The 20,537-nt window shown below is 43.2% G+C and overlaps 1 protein-coding gene across 2 annotated transcripts in view; it reads right to left on the bottom strand.

Moving 5' to 3' along the window:
• Positions 1 to 20,537, bottom strand: part of LOC121571404 (prolyl 4-hydroxylase subunit alpha-1-like) — a 46,997-nt gene that overhangs the window by 7,547 nt on the left and 18,913 nt on the right. For both annotated transcript variants that reach the window (XM_041882833.1, XM_041882842.1), the window contains exon 2: positions 176 to 273. In XM_041882833.1, the coding sequence (XP_041738767.1) occupies positions 176 to 272 (97 nt within the window). In that variant the 5' untranslated portion in view covers position 273. The remainder of the gene's footprint in view (positions 1 to 175; positions 274 to 20,537) is intronic.

Here is a 20,537-nt window from a genome sequence, read left to right as displayed (position 1 = left end):
TAGTGATAAGGAATACATTGTGTACTATATCATTTAACTTCCGGGTAGATAACAATCACAGTATGTGCTTGATATTTTAGACAGCCAGATAATTTATTTCATTGGGGCATTGAGGGCAGACCAAACTTCTGTCTCACAACCGGTTTCTATTTCATAGGAGAGGGAGGAGCCTCACCGATGGATGTGTAAAAGTCACTGTGGGCTGAGAAAGTCTGGAGCAGGCAGCTCAATACCAGTAAACACCACCAACACCGTCGCTCCATCCTGGACATACTGGGAGAGAGAGAGAAGGTGAAGGAGAGAGAAAGAGAGATAGGAGGTGAGAATGAGGGTGAGTGAAAGAAGGACAGTGCATGTATGCTGTTTGCTCACTCGAATAATCTGTCAGCTAATGTACTAGAAAAAGTAATGGTTTATAGGGTAGTTCCCTTATGACAGAACCCACTAATCACAGACCAATGTCGACGTCTTTTAGACATCTTTTTCTAAGCTCTTTTCTTTGTGCGGTCCGGACCGGCCTTGATTTCAATGTCCACAGACTTAGATTTTTGGACCGGACCAAATCTGAAACAATGATAGAAGTCTATGTTTGGTTCAGATTTGGTGCGGTCCGTACAGGCCTTGATTTCAACGTCCACAGATGTCCAGTCTGGACCGGCCTATGTTTGGCCCAAACATAGACGTTTATAATTGGTTCAGATTTGGTCCGGTGCAGGCTGGCCTTGAGTAGGCCCAAACATAGACGTCAATGTTTTACAAGTTTGGACAGCACAGTACAGCACAGTACAGTAGAGCACAGTAGAGTAGAGAACAGCACAGAAAGGTAAAGTATAGTACAGTATAGTACAGTACGATACAGCTCTACGGGCAATTCCTTCGACCTCATGGCTAGGTTTTTGCTCTGACATGCTATGTCAACTGTGGGACCTTTATAGACAGGTGTGTGCCTTTCCAAATCATGTCCAATCAATTGAATTTACCACAGGTGGACTCCAATCAATTTGTAGAAACATCTCAAGGATGATCAATGGAAACAGGATGCACCTGAGCTCAACTTTGAGTCTCATAGCAAAGGGTCTGAATACTTATGTAAATAAGGTATTTCTGTTTTTTATTTTTAATAAATTTGCTAAAGTTTCTAAAGTTTCTAACAACGGGCATGTGTATGATCTGTGTATTAATATTATTCATATCTCAGAGCCATTTGCATTGCTAGTTATAGCCTAATGTTAGCTAGCTTGCTAACATTGAACCTAGTTGGTTAGCTTTAGCTACCTGTAGATTCATGCAGGGTAGTAACGTTATGTGCTGGGATTATGGTTAATTGTTTAGCTAGCTAGCTTGCTACATGTCTAATCAAAAGACTCCACTATGCATGTGTGCAACCTAAGTGTCACATGATCTCATTATATACATCTGTTCTGAAAGGCCCCAGAGTACGCAACACCACTAAGCAAGGGGCACCACCAACCAAGCGGCACCATGAAGAGCAAGGAGCTCTCCAAACAGGTCAGGGACAAAGTTGTGGAGAAGTACATATCAGGGTTGGGATATAAAAAAATATCAGAAAATTTGAACATCCCACGGAGCAGCATTAAATCCATTATTAAAAAATTGAAAGAATATGGCACCAGATCAAACCTGCCAAGAGAGGACCGCCCACCAAAACTTCCGGAAGAGGCAGGAGGGCATTAATCAGAGAGGCAACAAAGAGACCAAAGATAACCCTGAAGGAGCTGCAAAGCTCCACAGCAGAGATTGGAGTATCTGTCCATAGGACCACTTTAAGCCAAACACTCCACAGAGCTAGGATTTACGGAAGAGTGGCCAGAAGAAAAGCCATTGCTTAAAGAACAAAATAAGCAAACACGTTTGGTGTTCGCCAAAAGGCATGTGGGAGACTCCCCAAACATATGGAAGAAGGTACTCTGGTCAGATGAGACTAAAATTGAGCTTTTTGTCCATCAAGGAAAATGCTATGTCTGGTGCCAACCTAACACCTCTCATCACCCCAAGAACACCAACCCCACAGTGAAGCATGGTGGGGGCAGCATCATGCTGTAGGGATGTTTTTCATCGGCAGGGACTGGGAAACTGGTCAGAATTGAAAGAATGATGGATGGCACTAAATACAGGGAACTTCTTGAGGGAAACCTGTTTCAGTCTTCCAGAGATTTGAGACTGGGACGGAGGTTCACCTTCCAGCAGGACAATGACCCTAAGCATACTGCTAAAGCAACACTCGAGTGGTTTAAGGGGAAACATTTAAATGTCTTGGAATGGCCTAGTCAAAGCCCAGACCTCAATCCAATTGAGAATCTGTGGTATGACTTAAAGATTGCTGTATACCAGCGGAACCCATCCAACTTGAAGGAGCTGGAGCAGTTATGCCTTGAAGAATGGGCAAAAATCCCAGTGGCTAGATGTGCCAAGCTTATAGAGGCATACCCCAAGAAACTTGCAGCTGTAATTGCTGCAAAAGGTGGCTCTACAAAGTATTGACTTTGGGGGGTGAATAGTTATGCACGCTCAAGTTCAGTTTTTTTGTCTTATTTCTTGTTTGTTTCACAATAAATAATATTTTGCATCTTCAAAGTGGTAGGCATGTTGTGTAAATCAGATGATACAAACCCACAAAAAAACAATTTTAATTCCAGGTTGTAAGGCAACAAAATAGGAAAAATGCCAAGGGGGGTGAATACTTTCGCAAGCCACTGAAAGAATACCATGCTATTGTTTAAGGAGAGTGCACAACACAAAAAATGTATCATGGCAACTGGTTTGATACATTCACATCTGAAGGTAAATAATGTACTTAAATTCAGTAATCTTGCTCTGATTTGTCATCCTAAAAATGTAGCATAGATTTGTTTGATAAAATCAATTTTTATATTAAAATGTAGGAACTGGGTTCTACAGTTTCAACCCCTGCTGTATCTGGCTCCACACCCACCCCACCCGGCCATCTAGATGTGTGAAAGTTACTGTGTAAGCTAATGATCCATCATGTATGACATTCCTGGTAGTGTGTCAATTTACATGTTGTATTACCATATCATTTTTGTATGTTCTCTATAGTTATGTACTTGAAAATGTATCAATTGACCAATTAGGCACATTTGGGCAGACCTGATACAAAATAGTCCAGTATTGCAATGCTTCACTGGATCAATCTGAAACTTTGCACACACACTGCTGCCATCTAGTGGACAAAATCTAAATTGCGCCTAAACTGCAACATTATATTGTGGTCTTTCTCTTGCATTTAAAAAATGCTGATAAGAAAAAAAATATATATATGCATGTTTTTTTGTTTGTATTATCTTTTACCAGATCTAATATGTTATATTCTCCTACATTAATTTCACATTTCCACAAACTTCAAAGTTTTTCCTTTCAAATGGTATCAAGAATATGCATATCCTTGCTTCAGGTCCTGAGCTACTGGCAGTTAGATTTGGGTATGTCATTTTAGGCAAAAATTGAAAAAAAGGGTCAGATCCTTAAGAGGTTAAAATACACCAGTTATGCTATTTTGGACCACCAGTCTGCGATGTCGTTTTTGTGTTCATACTTTTCCTAACGACAATGACAAGTTTGATGTCAGACGACAATAGAATGTTCATGATGTCACTACTACTAAAGACATGTCGATAGACGTAGTATAAACCAGCCTTTAGTCTTGAAATCTTTGGTTGTTTAGTACACTACTGTACTCTTTTAGCACATGTTCTCACGTGTAAATCTGTAAAGAGATGGGTGGGGCTAAGGCTTAAGAGGGTGTGAACGATGTTGAATGGGTGTAGACTAAGATGAGCTCTCCAGTAGGAAGACCAAAACATTCAAGGATCATTCTCTTAAACATGGGGTTACAAGTTTAGCAATTTTCAAAGCAGAATTACTTTCCCATTGTTCCTCAACTGTAGTGTATGATATACTATTTTCTAGCTCTGAGTCTTTACTTTTATCCAATGTAAAAAAACATAATTTAAATTTTGCTACATAAGACCGAATCGAACACGTCAGTCACATTTGTACTTGTTTGGGGTGGAGGTCATTAAAATAATACCCAGCATGCTTTGCAAGTGTTTGTTTTTACATTTACATTTTGGTCATTCAGCAGACACTTTTATCCAGAGTGACTTACAGTCAGTGCATTCAACTAAGGTAGATAAACAACAACTTATCATAGTGTGTCACGAGTGTCAGTATAATGTGGTGGATCGAAGTCAGGCACAGGACACAGAACTCAATGAAAACGTACTTTACTAACAAGTAAAGAAACAAATACAAAATACCTCCACACAGGGAGGAGTAAACCCGCTCACCAAACGACACACGAAACGAAATAACAAACATGCACAAAACACAATGGGAGCCACCGGGTTAAATAGGGAAGGAGTAATTGCAGGTGTGAGACAATCAGACCACAACAGGTAGAACATAGAAACATAGAACATAGATCGGCAGCAGCTAGTACTCCGGTGACGACGAACGCCGAAGCCTGCCCGAGCAAGGAGGAGGGGCAGCCTCGGCAGAATCCGTGACATAGTGATAGTGATAGCAAGAAGAAAAGAAGAAAAAAAAGTAGTCTGTTGGTTTATTCTGTAGGTTGGACTAATTTGAACATCATCGCTGACAGTTGAAAAAGCTAACATAAGTGCATGTGACAGATTGGACCAATAATAAATATTTTACGTTACAATCTTCAGTTGGCTCCTCTTTCCTATATTAGATGGATTTTAAAACAATTATTGTGATATACTGTAACGCTTACTTTGTTGAGAATGTACAGTGGGGAAAAAAGTATTTAGTCAGCCACCAATTGTGCAGGTTCTCCCACTTAAAAATATGAGAGAGGCCTGTAATTTTCATCATAGGTACACGTCAACTATGACAGACAAATTGATGAAAAAAAATCCAGAAAATCACATTGTAGGATTTGTAATGAATTTATTTGCAAATTATGGTGGAAAATAAGTATTTGGTCACCTACAAACAAGCAAGATTTCTGGCTCTCATAGACATGTAACTTCTTCTTTAAGAGGCTCCTCTGTCCTCCACTCGTTACCTGTATTAATGGCACCTGTTTGAACTTGTTATCAGTATAAAAGACACCTGTCCACAACCTCAAACAGTCACACTCCAAACTCCACTATGGCCAAGACCAAAGAGCTGTCAAAGGACACCAGAAACAAAATTGTAGACCTGCACCAGGCTGGGAAGACTGAATCTGCAATAGGTAAGCAGCTTGGTTTGAAGAAATCAACTGTGGGAGCAATTATTAGGAAATGGAAGACATACAAGACCACTGATAATCTCCCTCGATCTGGGGCTCCACGCAAGATCTCATCCCGTGGGGTCAAAATGATCACAAGAACGGTGAGCAAAAATCCCAGAACCACACGGGGGACCTAGTGAATGACCTGCAGAGAGCTGGGACCAAAGTAACAAAGCCTACCATCAGTAACACACTACGCCGCCAGGGACTCAAATCCTGCAGTGCCAGACGTGTCCCCCTGCTTAAGCCAGTACATGTCCAGGCCCGTCTGAAGAGTGCATTTGGATGATCCAGAAGAGGATTGGGAGAATGTCATATGGTCAGATGAAACCAAAATATAACTTTTTGGTAAAAACTCAACTCGCCTTTTTGGAGGACAAAGAATGCTGAGTTGCATCCAAAGAACACCATACCTACTGTGAAGCATTGGGGCGGAAACATCATGCTTTGGGGCTGTTTTTCTGCAAAAGGACCAGGACGACTGATCCGTGTAAAGGAAAGAATGAATGGGGCCATGTATCGTGAGATTTTGAGTGAAAACCTCCTTCCATCAGCAAGGGCATTGAAGATGAAACGTGGCTGGGTCTTTCAGCATGACAATGATCCCAAACACACCGCCCGGGCAACAAAGGAGTGGCTTCGTAAGAAGCATTTCAAGGTCCGGGAGTGGCCTAGCCAGTCTCCAGATCTCAACCCCATAGAAAATCTTTGGAGGGAGTTGAAAGTTTGTGTTGCCCAGCGACAGCCCCAAAACATCACTGCTCTAGAGGAGATCTGCATGGAGGAATGGGCCAAAATACCAGCAACAGTGTGTGAAAACCTTGTGAAGACTTACAGAAAACGTTTGACCTGTGTCATTGCCAACAAAGGGTATATAACAAAGTATTGAGAAACTTTTGTTATTGACCAAATACTTATTTTCCACCATAATTTGCAAATAAATAAATAAAAAATCCTACAATGTGATTTTCTGGATTTTATTTTCTAATTTTGTCTGTCATAGTTGACGTGTACCTATGATGAAAATTACAGGCCTCTCTCATCTTTTTAAGTGGGAGAACTTGCACAATTGTTGGCTGACTAAATACTTTTTTCCCCCACTGTATATGCAGTTAAAAATTGGCCATAGAACCAATGACCAAAAATATGTAGTTTCAACTTTCATTCAGAACAGAAAATTCACCTGATTTCAACGTTGAAAAAAAGAAGACATATTTTCAATGTCTGGAAAATACGTATTTTCAACTTTAATTCAGAACCGAAAATTAACTGATTTCAAAGTACGGAAAATACATATTTTCATGTCTGGAAATACATATTTTAAACGTCAGAAAAACACTTATTTTCACCTTTAATTCAGAACCTAAAATGAACATAACTTAATCGTCTGGAAAATACATATTTTCAACGTCTTTTCAACGTAATTTTGCTTACTAGTCAAATGAGGTAGAGGAGAGAATTTCCTGATAAAGAAGGTAATAGAGACCAGAATTTCTCCGATACATCTGAAACCTATAGCATAATAATTCCACTCATCTTTTTTCCCAGAGTTTAGACTATCCTGACAAAGAGGTCAGAAAACAAACAAAATTAGCTATAGCTGTGCTTCCACTGGTAGAAATAATTAAAATTAAAGTGGGAATGGACATTCCTTGAGGGCAAGACTAACCATAACCCTGTCTGCATTCTGACACAGCAACTTCACAACACAAGACCTCAATCCTCAACCCCAAAGAAGACACCGGTTAGGTCAGTGTGAGGCCGTGGAAGGATAAGCCATAGTGAGATACTGTAACAAACAGAAAAGAGAGAGAAAGAGAGAGGAAAACTGCTGATGCACAACCAACTTTCAAAACCTGGTGTATTCTACTATTCTAACTCTCAACAGTAATTTGAGACCCCAACTTTTATTATTATACAAACATTTTTACAGAGGTCTGTCTGTACCTCAGTGTCCTCATATGTAGCTACGGCCCTGTATGTATACATGTAGGTGTGTCAGGGAAGCAGCATGGGCCTTGTTTTAACAAACATGCCTGCCTATATTGCCCTCAGGGGTGGACATGGACGGGGACAGAAGGGGGCAAGAAAAGGAGGAGGGAACTTCATTCACACATAGACATTCATTCTATTCCACAAACACACGTCCTTATTAGGCTAGGGGCTTTAAAACAAACAAACAAACCAACAAACAATACCCCATCTATACCCCAGCAGATGTCTCTATTGTCAACAAAAATGTATCACCTCTCTAAACAATAGCATATCTAGCACACCACTCATTAAGCATATGAGAATGAATGGCAACATTGGACAAAGACTGCAGCATAACCTCCCTGTGTTAACAGTAGCTTATCTGGCTGAAAGCAGTAGTGCTATTTGTCCCGAAGCTGACACACACCCAAGAGATCCAAGCATATTGTGTAAATACTGCAGTCAAACTTTTACTCAAAACGGTTGCATACATCTGTACTGTAGGTTCTAAATCCCAGCTGCACTGATATGGATATACCAATCTGGCAACCTCGCAGATAGTTTGGATGACACTAGACACAGAGCAGACCGGTATGTACGTGTTAAATGCTTTTCTTCCACTGTAGTACACTACTACAGTAGTGTTACTCACTGATGCTCAAATGACAGTAACACTTCACTTGTGTGATGAGCAAGAGGACAAATACATTAGTGTCTAGTTTGAGAAACAGGCGCCTCACAGGTCCTCAACTGGCAGCTTCATTAAATAGTACCCGCAAAACACCAGTCTCAATGTCAACAGTGAAGAGGCGACTCCGGGAAATTGACATTCTAGGCAGAGTTGCAAAGAAAAAGCCATATCTCAGACTGGCTAATAAAAATAAAAGATTAAGATGGGCAGTCTGAGATATGGCTTTTTCTTTGCAACTCTGCCTAGAAGTTCAGCATCCCGGAGTCGCCTCTTCACTGTTGACATTGAGACTGGTGTTTTGCGGGTACTATTTAATGAAGTTACCAGTTGAGGACCTGTGAGGCACCTAATTCTCAAACTAGACACTATAATGTATTTGTTCTCTTGCTCAGTTGTGCACCGGGGCCTCCCACTCCTCTTTCTATTCTGGTTAGCGCCAGTTGGCACTGTCCTTTGAAGGGAGAAGTACACAGCGTTGTACGAGATCTTCAGTTTCTTGGCAATTTCTCGCATGGAATAGCCTTCATTTCTCAGAACTAGAATAGACTGACGAGTTTCAGAAGAAAGTTATTTGTTTCTGGCCATTTTGAGCCTGTGATCTAACACACAATTGCTGATGCTCCAGATACTCAACTAGTCTCAAGAAGGCCAGTTTTATTGCTTCTTTAATCAGCACAACATTTTTCAGCTGTGCTAACATAATTGCAAAAGGGTTTTCTAATGATCAATTAGCCTTTTAAAATGATAAACTTGGATTAGCAAACACAACGTGCCATTGGAACACAGGACTGGTGATCGCTGATAATGAGCCTCTGTACGCCTATGTAGATATTCCATTAAAAATCAGCCGTTTCCAGCTACAATAGCCATTTACAACATTAACAATGTCTACACTGTATTTCTGATCAATTTGATGTTATTTTAATTGACAAAAAAAATGTTTTTCTTTCGAAAACAAGGACATTTCTAAGTGACCCCAAACTTTTGAACGGTAGTGTATATTATTTACTATATGTAAAGACAAGATTAAATCAAGAATAGTCTGATGGGTGACAATATTAGCTTATCACTTGTGAATTATATATTATCACTTGTGAATGATGCCCAGCTTAAGGCAGAAACAGCCTTATTTTTGTTTTGTTTTTACTAGTCGCACACCTCATGTAGCCTAGCCCAAAGGCCTAGGGTTGAAGTCGGAAGTTTACACACACTTAGGTTGGAGTCAATAAAACTTGTTTTTCAACCACTCCACAAATTTCTTGTTAACAAACTATGGTTTTGGCAAGTCGGTTAGGGCATCTACTTTGTGCATGACACAAGTAATTTTTCCAACAATTGTTTACAGACAGATTATTTCACTTATAATTCACTGTATCACAATTCCAGTGGGTCAGAAGTTTACATACACTAAGTTGACTGTGCCTTTAAACAGCTTGGAAATTTCCAGAAAATGGTGTCATGGCTTTAGAAGCTTCTGATAGGCTAATTGACATCATTTGAGTCAATTGGAGGTGTACCTGTGGATGTATTTCAAGGCCAACCTTCAAACTCAGTGCCTCTTTGCTTGACATCATGGGAAAATCAAAAGAAATCAGCCAAGACATCAGAAGAAAAATGGTAGACCTCCACAAGTCTGGTTCATCCTTGGGAGCAATTTCCAAACGCCTGAAGGTACCACGTTCATCTGTACAAACAATAGTACGCAAGTATAAACACCATGGGACCACGCAGCCATCATACCGCTCAGGAAGGAGACACGTTCTGTCTCCTAGAGATGAATGTACTTTGGTGCGAAAAGTGCAAATCAATCCCAGAACAACAGCAAAGGACCTTGTGAAGATGCTGGAGGAAACAAGGTACAAAAGTATCTATATCCACAGTAAAACAAGTCCTATATCGACATCACCTGAAAGGCCGCTCAGTAAGGAAGAAGCCACTGCTCCAAAACCGCCATGAAAAAGCCACACTACGGTTTGCAAAGATCGTACTTTTTGGAGAAATGTCCTCCGGTCTGATGAAACAAAAATATAACTGTTTGGCCATAATGACCATCGTTATATATGGAAGAAAAAGGGGAAGGCTTGCAAGCCGAAGAACACCATCCCAACCATGAAGCACAAGGGTGGCAGCATCATGCTGTGGGGGTGCTTTGCTGCAGGAGGGACTGGTGCACTTCAAAAAATAGATGGCATCATGAGGAAGGAAAATTATGTGGATATATTGAAGAAACATCTCAAGACATCAGTCAGGAAGTTAACGCTTGGGTCTTCCAAATGGACAATGACCCCAAGCATACTTCCAAAGTTGTGGCAAAATGGCTTAAGGACAACAAAGTCAAGGTATTGGAGTGGCCATCACATAGCCCTGACCTCAATACTATAGAACATTTGTGGGCAGAACTGAAAAAGTGTGTGCGAGCAAGGAGGCCCACAAACCTGACTCAGTTACACCAGCTCTGTCAGGAGGAATGGGCCAAAATTCACCCAACTTATTGTGGGAAGCTTGTGGAAGGCTACCCGAAACCTTTGAACCAAGTTAAACAATTTAAAGGCAATGCTACCAAATACCAATTAAGTGTATGTACACTTCTGACCCACTGGGAATGTGATTAAATAAATAAAAGCTTAAATAAATTATTCTCTCTACTATTATTCTGACATTTCACATTCTTAAAATAAAGTGTTGATCCTAACTGACCTAAGACAGGGAATTTTTACTAGGATTAAATGTCAGGAATTATGAAAAACTGAGTTTAAATGTATTTGGCTAAGGTGTATGTAAACTTCCGACTTCAGCTGTATATGTTTTGATAACATTTTTAAATTTTAGTCATTTAGCAGACGCTCTTATCCAGAGCGACTTACAGTTAGTGAGTGCATACATTTTTCATACTGGCCCCCCGTTGGAAACGAACCCACAACCTTGGCGTTGCAAGGTTGTGGGTTCGTTTCCCACAGGGGGCCAGTATGAAAAATGTATGCACTCACTAACTGTAAGTCGCTCAGGGGAAGATAAGGTTTGTATCACAACTAAAGTGGCCAAATAACTTCTTAAAATTAAGCACATTAATCCGCTTTATAAAGGTTGTAGAGCCTAACTGGCATACATAAGCAGCGCATGAGTTTCAAGTTTGGGGAAGATAATTTTTACCATAAAAATGCACCTATATAATAAAAGCATTACATGCATAATCGCATTTGTGGTCACTTTTGAGAATGGTGTTTTCCTGCTAATGGAACATTTGCGCGTATAGCCTACTGCCGTGTGCGCATTGCTGCGCTTATAATGTGAAGAAATAAGCTAAAAATTCTGATCCGTTGCGTTAGCCTCATTTTATGCTAGTCGTTTTATTAATTTGGGATCTATCGCATCCCAGACTATGTTTGGAATATTAATTTTTCGAACAGAATAGGTCAACTTTTGTACTATGGGGGATAGTAGATTGACATAGGCTAGTGCTTTTGCTGTTCATTAGGCCTACTCATCATGTTGGCTGACGAAAAGTAAATGTGGACAGTTCTTCCGATATCTTCAATATGCACCTCGGAATTGGATAAGGACGCGTGCAGTTGCGTCCCCGATGTGTCTGTCTCTAGTCTGTGAGAAAGACCAGTCGTGATGGAGAGCCGTGTTGAGCGATGCTTCGGAGAAGGGCTACAAAAGGCATGGATTTTTTTAGGGTGCATTATGGGGATGCCGCCGGGAAATCTGAGGCATTATCAAGTACTTCTCAAATTGTGACTGAGAGACTGACGAAGTGTGTACAGCCTGCGGAAAAAAACAAAGCAGAGCTCATGCCTTTCAAGCGACTTTTTACAAATAATCATTAGTCGCATCATGCAGCCTTACAATGTATTAAAAATCAAAACATATATCTGTAGAACAACTAAAGTTACATTAATAACTCTAAATTAAGCATTTAGGAGTACCTATTTCTTTGTTAACCACTCAACACAGAATAGCCGCATGTGCGCACTCCCTCAAATCGTTTGGAGAAAATATCCTTTCTATTTTATTCAGCTTTGTTCAATTGTATTCTGCATCCAATAAAATTATATGAAATAATGCCACGGAATTCTAAGCAAATCTTGTCTGCTAAATGAACTAGTGTATCCCACAGCCATATGGCATAGCCAGATCAGGACCTAACATAAGGACAACTCAGAGTATGCTATTCTGTTCTTCTGAAATAGACTACAAATGTCTTGAGTCAATAAGTATTCAACCCCTATGTTATCGCAAGCCTAAATAAGTTCAGGAGTAAAAAATGTGCTTAACAAGTCAAATAATAAGTTGCATGGGCTCACTCTGTGTGCAATAATACTGTTTAATCAGATTGTTTAATGACTACCTCATCTCTGTACCACACACAATTATCTGTAAGGTCATTCAGTCAAGCAGTGAATTTCAAACACAGATTCAACCACAAAGACCTGGGAGGTTTTCCAATGCCTCGCAAAGAAGGGCACCGATTGGTAGATGAGTAAAAAAAAACAGACATTGAATATCCCTTTGAGCATGGTGAAGTTATTAAGTACACTTTGGATGGTGTATCAATGCACCCAGTCACTACAAAGATACAGTCATTCTTCCTAAGTCAGTTGCCGGAGAGGAATGAAACCGCTCAAGGTTTTCACCATGTAGTTACTCCACAATACTAACGTAATTGACAGAGTGAAAAGAAGGAAGCCTGTACAGCAGTGTCCACCAACCAGTCAATCGCGATCGACTGGTCGATCTTCAAACCATTCCTAGTCAATCACCAAACATTTCTGTAAAAACAAAAAAACGATAAAGCCTTGCGTTCCTATTTGTTTTTATTCGTTTTGTGTTGTTGGTGGTAGGTGCACTTGATTCAGAAGCCCTAGCGCCAGGAAGGCATTATTCCCATTTTGAACCATTGAATGTGTCTGAAGGTAGAACTCCGCCTACCCGGAAGGCCCAGAGAGCAAATAAAGTGCACCTATAGGCTTACCGCTGGCCAATCACATAGCTCAGATCACCATGTCTGCACAGTTTCCTCAAGCCGTAGACTGTCAGAAGAAGCCTCGAATGCACAGTAAAGTGATACTATGAGATTTCATAACTTTTAAAACCATGACTAGAGAGAGACTCAATGCATACAGCAAAGAGCTGCTGTTGTATCAGTAAGTTCATGTTTAAGTTGTTATTAAGCTGTGTCAACACTTTGTTCAACACTTTTATAAGCCATAAAATGAACGTTCTCCCTACTTCCACTCACACTGCAAGCAGCTGCAATGAATGAGTATAGCAAAATGTTCTGATAAGCGTGCGTTGTTATTATTAGCGGCTTGTGTCTTTTTTAATATCAAGGAATGTTTCGCTTTCTCTGGTCATAGGAGTAACAACATGAATTTGTGCATGAGGCAGAAATAATGCAGTGCGACTTGAGTTTTGCCATCAGCTGGAAGACTGTCCCCCGTTTTCTCATGGAGGGAGGGAGAGTGGCGGGACGATGAGTCAGGTGAGATGCAGCCTCACCGCTGCTCCCTCCCTCCCCTCAGACTGACCATGAGATGCAGGCCATCAGTCCAGTAAAAAACAAAAGCAAATTATTATGCTCAGTCAGCTGTGCCTCATACGTAATAAAACAAATTATCTATTACCAGTGTGATCATATACTGTACCTACAATTTTTAAAATATAATTTCAAAATGGTCTGAGAAGAACAACATTGGCAGGGCAATTCAAGCATAGCCAATATGCAGTGATAATGTATTGGGCATATAGCCTACTGTACGAACCTCATTGTTACATAACTGTTCTTAATTGGTTAATGTTGCATAGGCTTCTGTTTTTTAAGTAATGCAAGCTCTAAACCCAACAACTCAGTAATCAATATTTACACTTCAGTCATTTAGCAGACGCTCTTATCCAGATCGACTTACAGTAGTGAGCTCATACATGTCGCCCGTGGGAATCAAACCCACAACCCTGGCGTTGCAAGAGCCATGCTCTACCAACTGAGCCACACGGGCCTACGTACAATTTAGTACTAAAAATAACATAAGGTACAATAAAAACAAACAATAAATAAAAATAAGAAATAAGAAAAACACGAGAAGTAAGTAACAGGGTCAGTCAGTTCCAATACCATATTTACAATGTGCAGGGATACTGGAGTGATAGAGGTAGATATGTATAGGGATAAGGTGACTAGGATATGTGATAAACAGAGAAGTAGCAGCGTTTATGATGATTGTATGTGAGTGTGTGTGCGTGAGTGTAGAGTCAGTATAAATGTGTGTGCATGTTGTGTGAAGTGAAGTGTGTGTGTGTGTGTGTGTGTGTTGGAGTGTCAGTGTGAGTATGTAAAGTCATGTGAGTGTGCATAGAGAAAAATACAAGGTTCAACTCAGATAGTCCGTGTAGCCATTTAGCAGTCCTATGGCTTGGGGATAGAAGCTGTTCAAGACTTGATGCACCGGTACCACTTGCAGTATGGAAGCAGAGAGAACAGTCTATGGCTTGGGTGGCTGGAGTCTTTAAAGATTTTCTGGGCCTTCCTTTCACACTGCCTGATATAGAGGTCCTGGATGGCAGGGTGCTCGGCTCCAGTGATGTACTGGGCTGTCCGCAACACCCTCTGTAGCACAATGCGATTGAGGGCGGTACTGTTGCCATACCAAGTAGTGATGCAGGCAGTCAAGATGCTCTCAATGGTGCAGCTGTAGAACCTTTTGAGGATTTGAGGGCCCATGCCAAACCTTTTCAACCTCCTGAGGGGGAAGAGGTGCTGTTGTGCATTCTTCATGACTGTGCGAGTGTTAGTGGACCAATTTAAGTCCTTAGTGATTTGGACACAGAGGAACTTGAAGCTCTCGACCCGCTCCACTGCAGCCCCGTTGATGTGGAGTGCTAACCCCCCCCATTTCCTGTACTCAACGATCAGCTCCTTGGTCTTACTGACGCTGAGTGAGAGGTTGTTGTCCCGGCACCACACTGCCAGGTCACTGACCTCATCCCTGTAGACTGTCTCATCATCGCCAGTGATTAGGCCTACCACCGTCGTGTCGTCAGCAAACTTGATGATGGTGTTGGAGTCATACGTGGTCACGCAGTCATGGGTGAACAGGGAGTACAGGAGGGGACTAAGCACACACCCCTTTGGGGCACCCGTGTTGAGGGTAAACGTGGCAGAGGTGATGTTGCCTAACCTCACTACCTGGGGTCGGCCCGTCAGGAAGTCAAGGATCCAGTTACAGAGGGAGGTGTTCAGTCCCAGGGTCCTAAGGTTGGTGACGAGCTTGGAGAGGACAATGGTGTTAAATGCTAAGCTGTAGTCAATGAACAGCATTCTCAAATAGGTTTTCCTCTTATCTAGGTGGGTAAGGGCAGTGTGGAGTGCAATTGAGATTGTGTCATCTATGGATCTGTTGGGGCGGTATGCAAATTGTAGTGGGTCTAGGGTGTCTGGGATGATGGAGTTGAGGTGTGCCATAATCAGCCTTTCAAATCACTTCATGATTACAGATGTGAGTGCTTCAGAACATTAGTCATTGTGGCATGAAGTCTTAGAGTTCTTGGGAACAGGAATGATGCTGGTCAGTTTAAGATGTGGGGACTACAGACTGGTACAAGGAGAGGTTGAAAATGACCGTAAATATGTCTGCCAGCTTTTCTGCGCATGCTCTGAGAACGCGCCCAGGAATACAGTCCGGTCCGCGGCATTGCGAGTGTTGACCTGATTAAAGACTTTACTCACGTCGGGAGGGCCTTGTATGCTTAATTGTGGGCAGAGTAATAGTGGTCTAGGACTTTATCACCCCTAGTGGCAAAGGAGACGTGTTGATGGAAGATGGGCATCACATGTCTTAATGATGTGGAATTAAAATTGCTTGCAACAAAGAAAGCAGAATCCGGGTGCAAGTTTTCCTGCTTATTTATAGCTTCGGACAGTTCGTTAAGTGCCAGCTTGTTATTTTCTTGTCCTGAGGTGGAATGTCACGATAACAGCTAAAAACTCCCTTGAGAGGTAGAAGGGTCGCATCTGACCATCAGGTATTCCAAGACGGGTGAACGATTGGTCGAGACTTCCACTGCACTCGAGTCAGCACACTATTTGTTGTTGATGAAGAGGCAAACCCCTCCCCTCTCGATTTCCCTGACTCCACTGTCCTGTTCACTTGGTGAATGCTACTCTTTGATACTCTGATCTTCAATGTGTATTGATGTGTATTGATTTAATGCAGGGAAACTTAAATCCGTTCTACCTAATTTCTACCAGCATGTTAAATGTGCAACCAGAGGGGAAAAAACTCTAGACCACCTTTACTCCACACACAGAGACGCATACAAAGCTCTCCCTCGCCCTCCATTTGGCAAATCTGACCATAACTCTATCCTCCTGATTCCTGCTTATAAGCAAAAACTGAAGCAGGAAGCACCAGTGATTCGGTTAATAAAAAAGTGGTCAGATGACGCAGATGCTAAGCTACAGGACTGTTTTGCTAGCACAGACTGGAACATGTTCCGGGGATTCTTCAGACAGCATTGAGGAGTACACCACATCAGTCACTGGCTTCATCAATAAGTGCATCGATGATGTCGTCCCCCACAGTGACCGTACGTACATACCCCAACCAGAAGCCATGGATTACAGGAAACATCCGCACTGAGCTAAAGGGTAGAGCTGCCGCTTTCAAGGAACGGGACTCTAACCCGGACGCTTATAAGAAATCCCGCTATGACCTCCGACAAACCATCAAACAGGCAAAGAGTCAATACAGGTCTAAGATTGAATCATACTACACTGGCTCTGACGCTCGTCGGATGTGGCAGGGCTTGAAAACTATTACAGACTACAAAGGGAAGCACAGCCGCGAGCTGCCCAGTGACACAAGCCTACCAGACGAGCTAAATCACTTCTATGCTCGCTTCGAGGCAAGCAACACTGAAGCATGCATGAGAGCACCAGCTGCTCCGGACGACTATGTGATCACGCTCTCCGTAGCCGATGTGAGTAAGACTTTTAAGCAGGTCAACATTCACAAGGCCGCAGGGCCAGACGGATTTCCAGGACGTGTACTCCGAGCATGTGCTGACCAACTGGCAAGTGTCTTCACTGACATTTTCAACATGTCCCTGACTGAGTCTGTAATACCAACATGTTTCAAGCAGACCACCATAGTCCCCGTGCCCAAGAACTCTAAGATAACCTGCCTAAATGACTACCGACCCGTAGCACTGACATCTGTAGCCATGAAGTGCTTTGAAAGACTGGTCATGGCTCACATCAACAGCATAATCCCAGAAACCCTAGACCCACTCCAATTTGCATACCGCCCCAACAGATCCACAGATGATGCAATCTCTATCGCACTCCACACTGCCCTTTCCCACCTGGACAAGAGGAACACCTACGTGAGAATGCTATTCATTGACTACAGCTCAGCATTCAACACCATAGTGCCCTCTAAGCTCATCACTAAGCTAAGGATCCTGGGACTAAACACCTCCCTCTGCAACTGGATCCTGGACTTCCTGACGGGCCGCCCCCAGGTGGTAAGGGTAGGTAACAACACATCTGCCACACTGATCCTCAACACGGGGCCCCTCAGGGGTGCGTGCTCAGTCCCCTCCTGTACTCTCTGTTCACCCATGACTGCATGGCCAGGCACGACTCCAACACCATCATTAAGTTTGCCGACGACACAACAGTGGTAGGCCTGATCACCGACAACGATGAGACAGCCTATAGGGAGGAGGTCAGAGATCTGGCCGTGTGGTGCCAGGACAACAACCTCTCCCTCAACGTGACCAAGACAAAGGAGATGATTGTGGACTACAGGAAAAAAAAGAGGACTGAGCACGCCCCCATTCTCATCGACGGGGCTGTAGTGGAACAGGTTGAGAGCTTCAAGTTCCTTGGTGTCCACATCACCAACGAACTATCATGGTCCAAACACACCAAGACAGTCGTGAAGAGGGCACGACAAAGCCTATTCCCCCTCAGGACACTAAAAAGATTTGGCATGGGTCCTCAGATCCTCAAAAAATTCTACAGCTGCACCATCGAGAGCATCCTGACTGGTTGCATCACCGCCTGGTATGGCAACTGCTTGGCCTCTGACCGCAAGGCACTACAGAGGGTAGTGTGTACGGCCCAGTACATCACTGGGGCAAAGCTCCCTGCCATCCAGGACCTCTATACCAGGCGGTGTCAGAGGAAGGCCCTCAAAATTGTCAAAGACTCCAGCCACCCTAGTCATAGACTGTTCTCTCTGCTACCGCACGGCAAGCGGTACCGGAGTGCCAAGTCTAGGTCCAAAAGACTTCTCAACAGCCTCTACCCCCAAGCCATAAGACTCCTGAACAGCTAATCATGGCTACCCGGAATATTTGCACTGCCCCCCCACCCCATCCTTTTTACGCTGCTGCTACTCTGTTAAGTATTTATGCATAGTCACTTTAACTCTACCTACCTCATCTAGCCGGTGCCCCCGCACATTGACTATGCAACGGTACCCCCCTGTATATATAGCCTCCCTACTGTCACTTTATTTTACTGTATATATAGCCACCCTACTGTCACTTTATTTTACTTCTGCTCTTTTTTTCTCAACACTTTTTTGTTGTTGTTTTATTCTTACTTTTTTTGTTTAAAATAAATGCACTGTTGGTTAAGGGCTGTAAGTAAGCATTTCACTGTAATGTCTGCACCTGTTGTATTCGGCGCATGTGACCAATAAAATTTGATTTGATTTGATTTGATTTGATTCCTCTTAATCTGCTTGGTAAGGGCTAGGTTTGTACTAGCTATGCTGATGGACGTTCACATTTTTTCTCTGCATCAGGTCTCACTGAGACTGGATTACCCAAGAGACATGCTATTCAGCTGCCCATGATAGCCTGATCTGAGTGTAATAGTTCCAATTGAAATAACACCGCTTCTAATAATACACTGCTCAAAAAAATAAAGGGAACACTTAAACAACACAATGTAACTCCAAGTCAATCACACTTCTATGAAATCAAACTGTCCACTTAGGAAGCAACACTGATTGACAATACTTTTCACATGCTGTTGTGCAACTGGAATAGACAACAGGTGGAAATTATAGGCAATTAGCAAGACACCCCCAATAAAGGACTGGTTTTGCAGGTGGTGACCACAGACCACTTCTCAGTTCCTATGCTTCCTGGCTGATGTTTTGGTCACTTTTGAATGCTGGCGGTGCTTTCACTCTAGTGGTAGCATGAGACGGAGTCTACAACCCACACAAGTGGCTCTGGTAGTGCAGCTCATAGAGGATGGCACATCAATGCGAGCTGTGGCAAGAAGGTTTGCTGTGTCTGTCAGCGTAGTGTCCAGAGCATGGAGGCGCTACCAGGAGACAGGCCAGTACATCAGGAGACATGGAGGAGGCCGTAGGAGGGCAACAACCCAGCAGCAGGACTGCTACCTCCGCCTTTGTGCAAGGAGGAGCAGGAGGAGCACTGCCAGAGCCCTGCAAAATGACCTCCAGCAGGCCACAAATGTGCATGTGTCTGCTCAAAAGGTCAGAAACAGACTCCATGAGGGTGGTATGAGGGCCCGACGTCCACAGGTGGGGGTTGTGCTTACAGCCCAACACCATGCAGGACGTTTGGCATTTGCCAGAGAACACCAAGATTGGCAAATTCGCCACTGGCGCCCTGTGCTCTTCACAAATGAAAGCAGGTTCACACTGAGCACGTGACAGACGTGACAGAGTCTGGAGACGCCGTGGAGAACGTTCTGCTGCCTGCAACATCCTCCAGCATGACCGGTTTGGCGGTGGGTCTGTCACGAGTTGCTAAGCCAGAACCCAGAAGCAGACCAGGACAAGGTAAGTTGAAACGAAGGTGAGTGTTTATTTACAAATTCAAGAGTGATGCTGAATAATCCAGGGAACAGAGCGGGCGGCGTTGATTAGTTGTTGGGGGTGCAGTGGTTGATCCCATCCTGGGTCGGCAGCCGCCGACCACCAGGCAGAGGTTGGATGAAGGTTCCGGACGGGTGACTGCAGATGGAACAAAACGGGGGTAAGTAAGCAACAAACCAACAAGGTGCAAAAACAACAAAACTAACGCTAGGCTCTAAGACTGATACTCTGGTAAACCTACTGTTCATGGCTAACGATCCGGCAGGGAATGGATGTTAGGCCAGAGCCTAAGAAGGGTGATGATCAGGACCAGGTGTGCAGATTGCTGATGGGATGCAGGTGCGGAAATCAAGAGAGCTCCCCGGAGCGTTCCCCGAACCCTCGGGAAACTGGAGATCACGAACAGAAAAACTAGTCCACAGACAGGACCCGACTCAGACTGCCGGGATCGTTACAGTACCCCCCTCCGACAGAACGCCACCGGGCGGACTCCCGGAGCGCCAGGATGGAGGCGGTAGAAGTCACGGATGAGGTCAGCATCTAGGATCTGTCGCCGCGGAATCCAACTCCTCTCTTCAGGACCATACCCCTCCCAGTCCACGAGATACTGGAAACCCCGGCCCCGCCGTCTGGAATCCATGATGCGTCGCACCGTGTAGGCAGGACCACCTCCGATCATCCGAGGAGGAGGAGGAGGAGGCGGAGGAGGCAACAGAGGACTGAG

This window comes from Coregonus clupeaformis, chromosome 1 (assembly GCF_020615455.1).
Source record: "Coregonus clupeaformis isolate EN_2021a chromosome 1, ASM2061545v1, whole genome shotgun sequence".
Taxonomy (NCBI): Eukaryota; Metazoa; Chordata; class Actinopteri; order Salmoniformes; family Salmonidae; genus Coregonus; species Coregonus clupeaformis.
This window is presented reverse-complemented; position numbering and strand designations above follow the sequence as displayed.